Genomic DNA, 9,035 nt, shown 5'->3' on the forward strand with positions numbered 1-9,035 from the left:
TTCTCCCTCCGTGTACCCGAACAGGCGCCGGAATGTGGCGACTAGGGGTTTTTCACAGTAACAGTGTTAATGTAAGCCTATTCGTGGCAATAAAGATTATTTTTTAAAAAAATGTGTGTTTAATTGATGCCCTGTAGGAAAACCTCCTGTTTTAGAAATCTTTTTATTTAATGATCCACCTTAAAATATTTGGGGACTTAATTCTGATATTTTTTTCTCTCTCTCTCTCTCTTCTGATGTTTTAAATTTACAAAAATCAATGAAGGAATGTTGAATCTTTCCCCATCCTTTTTGCTGTTGATGTGGTCAATGTGCTGAATCTATTTCCATTCAGGTAAGATCCAAGATTTGCTGGCTCAAGGCTCACTGGGCAGTGATACCAGACTCGTGTTGGTGAATGCCATCTATTTCAAAGGAAGCTGGGCTGAGAAGTTTGAGGTGAAATATACAGAGGAGATGCCATTCAGACTGAATAAGGTATCCCAAACAAAGGGCCAGCACTGGATCAGTTGTTTTCTTACGGCTGTGGGTTTTGGAGGATTGGAATTTAGTGGCATTGGGAAAACACTGGAGGCTATAAAAGTTGTGGGAAGAACCCAGGTGGGGAGGCCCATCCGATGCACTTTTCAATCTTTGCTGATAAGGGGAAGGTGTACGAAACGTGAATCTGCTCGACTCCCCGTTTAGAAAATACTGTTGATTAAAAAGAGATCTCAGTTTCACTGTTCCCTGTGTGGGAGTCACATATTTATGGAGGAAACATAATCACTGTTGAAGGATGGATAAGGTCTGCTGAAGTGTCATGATCTGGAGTTATTCAAATCCCAAAGCTTTAAAAATGAAAAAGAACGAGGCTGCCACGGTCAGTTCGAGGAAAGAAAACACACAAACCGAAGGAGTGTATTGATTTTCAAAAAAATATTCTTTATTCTCCTTTTTCACATTCTTTCCAAAATTTACACCCACCAACAATAAACAATAATCAGTAACAAATATGTCAATCCCCATATTAATAACAACGATCCCATCCTCCCACCAAACCCCCAAACATTAGCCCGCATGTTCACACAAACAAATGACAGAAAGGAATTAGGGATCACCCATAGTCGCCATTAACACACACAGCTACCCTCCCACCCACATGCCCCAACTAATGTTCGATGTTATCCAGTTCTTGAAAGTGCATAATGAATAACGCCCATGAATTGTAGAACCCTTCCATCCTTCCCCTCAGTTCAAACTTAACCTTCTCAAGAGTCAAGAATTCCAACATGTCCCCCCGCCACACCAGGGCACAGGGTGGAGAGGTTGCTCTCCATCCCATCAGGATCCGTCTTCAGGCGATCAACGAGGCGAAGGCTACAACATCTGCCTCCGCACCCGCTTCCAATGCTGGCTGGTCCAACACCCCGAATAGAGCCTCCCGGGGGCCCGGGTCCAGTTTCACTTCCACTACTTTAGAAATTACCCTAAAACCACCTTTCAGTGATCCTCTAGCTTGGGAGAGGACCAAAACATATGAACATGATTAGCCCCCCCCCCCCCCCCCGGCAATGTTCTCACACATCTTCAACTCCTTCAAAGATTCGGCTCATCCTCGTCCTCGTGAGGTGTGCTCTGTATACCACCTTCAGCTGTATCTGCCCCAACCTTGCGCACGAGGTGGAGGCATTCACTCTCCGGAACACCTCACACCAGAACCCCTCTTCCATATCCTCTCCCAGCTCTTCCTCCCACTTTGCTTTGATCCCTTCCAGTGGTGCCCTCTCCTCTTCCAAAATAGCTCCGTAAACCGCCGGCCTTCTCCAGTCCCCTTGTCGTCAGTACCTCCTCCAGTAATGTGGAGGCGGGCTCCACCGGGAAGCTCTATCTCCTTTCTGGCAAAATCTCGAACCTGCATGTATCTAAACATTTCCCCCTGCTCCAGCCCATACTTTGCTTCCAGCTCCTTCGATCCTGCAAACCAGCCCCGAAGAACCAAATCTTTTAGTGTCTTAATCCCCTTCTCCTCCCATTTCCGAAAATTTTCCTACCACTTTCCTGGTTCAAATCTGTGGTTCCCCCAAATTGGCATTTCCCTTGACCCTGCCCCCAACCCGAAGTGTTGGCGAAACTGTCTCCAAATTCTCAATGAAGCTATTATTACCGGAATCCCTGAGTATTTCCCCGGAGTTATCGGGAGCGGCGCTGTTGCTAGTGCTTTCAATCCCGACCCCCTGCACAAACTCTCCTCCATTCTGACCCACTGGGAATCAACCGCTCTGACCCAGCTCCGCACCTTCTCCACATTCGCCGCCCAGTAGTAATACATCAGGTTTGGAAGACCCAAACCCCCTGCCTGCCTTCCCCTCTGTAGCAGCACCTTTCTAACTCTGGCCACCTTCCCTCCCCATATGAACGAAATAATCCTTCCCTCAATCTCTCTGAAAAAAGCCTTTGGCAGGAAAATTGGTAGGCATTGAAAAATAAACAGAAATCGCGGCAACACATTAATTTTAACCGCCTGTACCCGACCCGTCAGTGACAGAGGGAGACCATCCCACCTTGCCAGATCAGCTTTCACTCTCCCCACCAAACTAGTGATATTGTACCTGCGAGGCTCCACCCACCCCCCCCCCCCCCCCACTCCCGGGCAACCTGCACCCTAGGTATCTAAAGTGGGTCCCTGCCCTACGGAATGGCACCCCCCCCCCCCCCGGCCGAGACACCACAAAATGCTCACTCTTGTCTAGATTTAGTTTACCCCAAGAGAGACCCAAACATTTGAAGCAGCTTCAATATTCCCCTTATCGACCCACTCGGTTCTGACACGTATAACAGCAAGTCATCGGCATATAAGGACACCCTATGCTCTATACCCCCTCCTCCCCCCCCCCGGATTATTCCTTTCCATACCCCCGAACCTCTTAATGCGATGGCCAATAGCTCAATCGCGAGTGCAAACAGGAAGGGGGGGGGGGGGGGGCGGGGGGACATAGGACATCCCTGCTTGCCCCACGGTGGAGAGAAAAGTATCTTGAGCTGATGTTTGTGCGGACACTCGCCCTCGGCTCCTTATATAGTAGCTTTACTCAGTTCACAAATCTTGGTCCAATCCCAAACCGCTCCAGAACTGCCATCAAGTATGGAGTGCATTGACTGACAGACCATACGGTGTAGCTCAGAAAGACCATTACCATTTGTTCCTGCAGTTTTAATAGACTTCATTGTTGTCATTTCCCAAGGACTGCATTTAAAGTTGAGCCCGTTATAGATGTTTGGCAGTGTTTCAAAATTTCTGAAACCACTGATTTCAGCAGGTAGGTTGTTCACATTGTAGTTGATGTTTTTGAGAGGTTATTACAAGATTAGCTGTTTTTGTTTATCTTTATAGCAATTGACCACTTTAGGAGATTTACAATCTTTGAATGGATTACATAAATGAGAGCTCTCTTGGAGTGTCAGAAGTTTATTTTCCATCTCCACATGGCTCCTGAGGTCTGCCCCGAATGGATACCGGTGGAATGGCTATGGTGGCTGCAAGGGGTGTATGAGGTGGCCAAGGAGGCAATAAGCAGGTTGAAAGGTCAAGGCTACAGCGCCTAACAAACTTTTATAAAACTAAGCCGAAGTCTCGGAAAGCTGAGGTGGGCCTTCTAACCAGCCTGCCAGGGCACTCGCCCGCCTCCATTGCCGCTTCCAAACTGACTCCAGTCATAACAGGCCTGACCTGATCATGACACCGTGTCACTGGAGTGAAAATTGTGTGTAACAGGGCCTTTTATATAGAGTCTGCCAGGTCGGGAAATTTCCCAACTTGGAATACCCTCCTCGGTAACAAAAATCCAGCCCAGAGAGACAATCTTAGTATGTTCCACCCACACTACTAATGTTGCTACTTAGATTGAGCATTGAATCTAGACAATTGTGATAGTTTCTTTAGAATGAGTATAATACACATTTATAACAAAGTGCTTCTTCAGCAGTTTACTGCCTTAACTGTGTTGGTTCCTATATTTATTTTAATCTCGTGATTATTTTGTTTATAGTTGAATCTTTCAATGCATTCTTTCAAATAAACCAAATAACAAAGCACCTTAAATGTTGCTGTTCACAGAATGAAAGCAAGCCAGTGAAGATGATGTACCAAACAAACAAATTCATTTTTTGTCACGTTCCTGAATTTAAAATCAAGATTCTTGAGCTTCCCTATGTTGATAATGACTTAAGCATGATTATCTTACTACCAGATGACATCATGGATGATTCCACCGGTCTCAAGCAGGTACCGTATCTTTTCATCATTTAAACTGTTGACATGCTTTACGTGGAGTCTGAGATCTCGCACACAGATGTCGGACCTCTTACTCTGCGGGCTGTATGAAGCTTGGATACCCTTGAATTTACAACAGTTCTAAGATTTTCTGAGCAATGCAAAGTATTTATAGAGCAGCTGAATAATTTAACCACTGATTAAAGAGATGTGTTTCACAGCTCGATGCTGGAAGGGTGTTTAGGAAATTGCCTTTAGCCGCCCAACACAAACTGCATTCCCGAGATACTGGCCGGGATCTTCCAGCCCTTCCCACCGGAGGCAACCCCTGGAAAACCCCAGCTACCGACTCCATCCCTCTCTCTGGTAACTGTCTCAGGCTGAACCAGACACTTGGCATGAACCAGACACTTGGCATGAACCAGACACTTGGCATGAACCAGAGTCTTGGCATGAACCAGATTCCTGTTGTGCTCTTGCATCACAAGATGACCTTCCAGCCACATATCCGTGACATTTGCTTATTTCCCACCTCTGAAACATCGCCCCAGCCTCCCCACCAAACCTCATCTTCTACTGAAACCCTCATTTATGCCATTGCTTTCTCTGGACTTGACTATTGCAATACACTCTTTGCTGGACACCCACATTATACCCATGTGAAGTATGTTCAAGGCTGAGTAAACAGGTTTTCAATCTGAGGGAATCGAGGGTTATGGGGATACGGTAGGAAAGTGGAGTTGAGGATTGTATCAGATCAGCCATGATCTCATTGAATGGTGGCGCAGACATGATGGGCCGAATGGCCTACTTCAGCTCCTACATCTTATGGTCCCCGCTAACTTCAGGTGATCAAAAATTCTGATCCCTGCATCATTTAAAACACCAAATCCCAGCCCCATGCCTGCGCTGGCTGACCTGTCCGCCCGATGTCGCTAACCTGTCGGCCCCGAGCTCACTGACCTGTCGACCCCAAGCTCATTGACCTGTTGACCCCAAACTCACTGACTGGTTGACCCCGAATTCACTGACCTGTCACCCCAAGCCTGCTGACCTGATCTAATTCTTGGGGCTAAAGGGATCAAAGGATATGGGGGGGGGAAGGCAAGAACAGTCTATTGAGTTCGACAATCAGCCATAATCATAATGAATGATGGAGCAGGCTCGAAGGGCCGAATGGCCTCCACCTGCTCCTATTTTCTATGTTTCCACAAACATTTGCTCCCTCCACCACCGACGCACAGTAGCAGCCGTGTGTACCATCTACAAGATGCACTGCAGGAACTCACCAAGCTCCTTGGGCAGAACCTTCCAAATCCACAGCCCTACCATCTAGAAGGATAAGGTCAGCACACACATTGAAACACCACCTCCTGGAGGTTCCCCTCCAAGCCAATCACCATCCTGACTTGGTCCTTCAGTATGGTTCGGTCACATTCTCTCCCGAACAGCACTGTGGGTGTACCTACGGTTCAAGAAGGCAGCTCACCACCACCTCCTCGAGTGTAATAAATGCTGGCCTAGCCAGTGATGCCTGCATCGTGTGAATGAATGAAAAAAATTTCAGCTCATCCATCACACCATTTATTGGCACAATGGTGGGCCGGATATGCTCTGCTTTCTCAAACTCCACGGGTGCGATTCTCCGCTCCCCACGCGGCGTGGGAGAATCGCGGGAGGACCCCCTGACAAAATTCACGCCCCCACGATTCTCCCCTCTTTCCCCCCCCCCCCCCCCCCCCCCCCATTCGGAAGAATCGCCGTTTTTCACGACGAACGGCGATTCTCCGACCCCGAGCGGCCTGCCGTTCGCGACCGTTTCACGACGGCGGCAACCACACCTGGTCGCTGCTGTCGTGAAACGGGTGAGATATGCCCGTTTTGGACATGTGGGGGGAGTACAGGGGAAAGAGCACCATGACTGTGCTCGGGAGGGGACAGGCCCGCAATCGGTGCCCACCGATCGTCGGGCCGGAGTCTCAATCGGACGCACTATTTCCCCTCCACCGCCCCGCAAGATCAAGCCGCCACGTCTTGCGGGGCGGCTGAGGGGAAAGACGGCCACCGCGCATGCGCGGGTTCGAGCTGTCAGCCATCGTGACGTCAGCCGCGCATGTGTGGGTTCGAGCTGTCAGCCATCGTGACGTCAGCCGCGCATGCGTGGGTTGGAGCTGGCCAACCTGCGCATGCGCGGCTGACGTCATTAGGCGCGCCAGCCGCGTCATTCTCGGCGCGATGCCCCCCGCGGCCGAGATTTATGGAGCGCCGCTCCTAGCCCCGCCAGGAGGGGAGAATAGGGGGTGAGGAGCGGCCTCCGAGGCTGTCGTGAAACTTGGCCGAGTTCACGACGGCCCTCCCGATTTTATTCTATCTGCAAAATATAACCTTGTATTTAAGAGTAAAAGTATTTGTGTTTTTGAGGTTTACCACAGTGAATGGTTCAATCCTCAGGTTGCCCATGAGGTAGAGACACCACTCGGACCGCACACTGTCCATGCTGCGGGAGCTCATTGCAGACAATGTCCAATAAAGGCACCAGAATTCCCATCACACCCTTTTGTGGGTAAGGATGGAAACAGGCTGGTGCAGGGGGTCGGGGTTGCGGGCGCTGGTGTCGGTGCCGCTCCCTTTGGCTACAGGGAAGTATTCGGGAAGTCCTGTGGTGGTGGCCACGCTGGAGATGTGGTGGCAATTCTGGCAGCGGTTTCGGTTGGGAGTGGGGTCAAGGGTGATGCCAATCAGGGGGAATCACGGATTTGAGCTGGGGAGGTTGAATGTGAGATTCCGGGGATGGGAGGAGAGAGGAGTCAGGGAGATAAAGGATCTGTTTCTGGGAAGGCAGTTTGCCAGCTTGGAGGAGCTGAATGAGAAGTTTGGACTGGCGTGGGAGCAGAGCTTTAGATACATCCAGGTGTGGGACTTTGCGAAGGTCTTTCCGACCTTTCCGATAGTGTCTTGCCTCCTTGTTGTAGGAGATGCTGTTAGTGGTGGGGGGGGGGGGGGAAGAGTCGGCCAAGTGGGAAGAGGAATTGGGGCGGTGTTAGAGGAGGGATTATGGGGCGAGGTGCTGCAGAGGGTGAATGCCTCATCATCGTGTGCGAGGCCAGGGCTGATACAGCTGAAGCTGGTGACAGGGCGCATCTGACGAAGGCAAGGATGTGCTGGCTGTTTGAGGGGGTAGAGGATATCTGCGTGCGTTGTGGGAGGGGCCCGAAGCTGGGAAGGTTTTGAAGGTTACTTTTCAGCACCATGTCAGCGGTTTTACATGTCGACGTGGAGCCTGGTCCCCTGGAGGCCATATTTGGGGTGTCGGACCGGCCAGAGTTGCGGATGGGGGCGGGGGCAGATACTTTAGCCTTTGCCTTGCTGATTGCTCACAGGCGGGCTCTGTTGGGGTGGAGGTCACCTTCTCCACCCTGTGCCTCCACGTGGCAGGAGGATCTAATGGAGTTCTTGTCGCTGGAGAAGGTGAAATTTGTCTTGAGGGGAGCGAATGATGGGTTCCACAAGAATTGGGGTTTGTTCATCTTACATTTTGGAGAGCTGCTTACCATCAACTGCTGGGGGGTTCTTGCGTTGGGGGTTTAATATGTTTTTTGTTATTGTAAAATGTTGGAAATTGGAATAAAAACTTTTAAAATAACCACCCAGGCCAATTTTGGGAGGAAAATAAACAAAAATGTCTAACCTCTCCTCATGGAATCAAAACCAATCCAGCAGATCGTGTGGTCCTGATCTTGATAACTGAGTTTGTCTTGTTTTGCACTCTGACTGAAATCTCTTTATTTTGCCCCATCAGCTGGAGCAGACACTTACATTAGAGAAACTACAAGAGTGGACACTTCCCAACTGGATGTGGAAGCCGCATGTTGAAGTTCTTCTTCCCAAATTTAAACTGGAAGAAGAGTATGACCTCAACTCACCACTGTCCAGTTTAGGCATGCGGGATCTTTTTGATTGTTCGAGAGCCGATCTGTCTGGAATGTCTGGAGCTCGTGACCTATCCGTGTCCAAAGTTGTGCACAAGTCTTTTGTGGAGGTGAATGAGGAAGGAACTGAAGCAGCAGCTGCTACAGGGGTGGTCTGCATGACTCTATCCTACACCCCACCAGAGAGCTTCACTGCCGACCATCCCTTCCTCTTTTTCATCAGGCACAACAAAACAAATAACATTCTATTCTTTGGTCGATACACATCTCCCTGAACTCTGCTCTTATTAATGCTGCCTGAGAAAACCGGAAAGCTAAATGTGGAGATACTTCATGTGTAAATGTAAAAGAATAAATTTACAAGTGACCAAAGATATGTTAAATTAATGTATTCCCCGTGATAATCTTCTGAATCACAAATAAAACTTTAAAAATAAAAACTACCAGTTCAAAAAAAGACAAACCTGGCAAAAGAAAACTGCTGAAAATCTAAAATATGAACAGAATCTTCTGAAAATATTCTGGCTGCATTTATGGAGAGAGCAGCAGAGTTAATGTTTCAGGGCGCTAGACTGTTAGTCAGACCTGATATTTTGGTTTGGATCTTGAAGGATAGATTTTCTTTTCGTACTCATGTGAGGTAAGTGTCACGAGCTAGCACAGCATTTGGTGCACATCCCTAATTGCTCTTGAGAAGATGGTGGTGAGCCACCTTAAAATCATAGAATCCCCAAAGAAGCCGTTTGGCCCATTGAGTACCGACTCTCTGAAAGAGCATTCTACCTAGGCCCAAGCTCCCACCCAATCCCGTAACCCCACCTCACCTTTTTGGACACTAAGGGGAAATTTAGCAT

The 9,035-nt window shown here is 48.8% G+C and overlaps 1 protein-coding gene across 1 annotated transcript in view; it reads left to right on the forward strand.

The window, feature by feature from the left end:
• Positions 1 to 8,621, forward strand: part of LOC119965838 (leukocyte elastase inhibitor-like) — a 29,365-nt gene extending 20,744 nt beyond the window's left edge. The window contains exons 5-7 of the mRNA XM_038796729.1: positions 335 to 477; positions 4,097 to 4,264; positions 8,052 to 8,621. Coding sequence (XP_038652657.1) covers positions 335 to 477; positions 4,097 to 4,264; positions 8,052 to 8,456 — 716 coding nt within the window. The 3' untranslated portion in view covers positions 8,457 to 8,621. The remainder of the gene's footprint in view (positions 1 to 334; positions 478 to 4,096; positions 4,265 to 8,051) is intronic.
• The last annotated feature ends 414 nt before the right edge of the window (positions 8,622 to 9,035 follow it).

This window comes from Scyliorhinus canicula, chromosome 5 (assembly GCF_902713615.1).
Source record: "Scyliorhinus canicula chromosome 5, sScyCan1.1, whole genome shotgun sequence".
Classification (NCBI taxonomy): domain Eukaryota; kingdom Metazoa; phylum Chordata; class Chondrichthyes; order Carcharhiniformes; family Scyliorhinidae; genus Scyliorhinus; species Scyliorhinus canicula.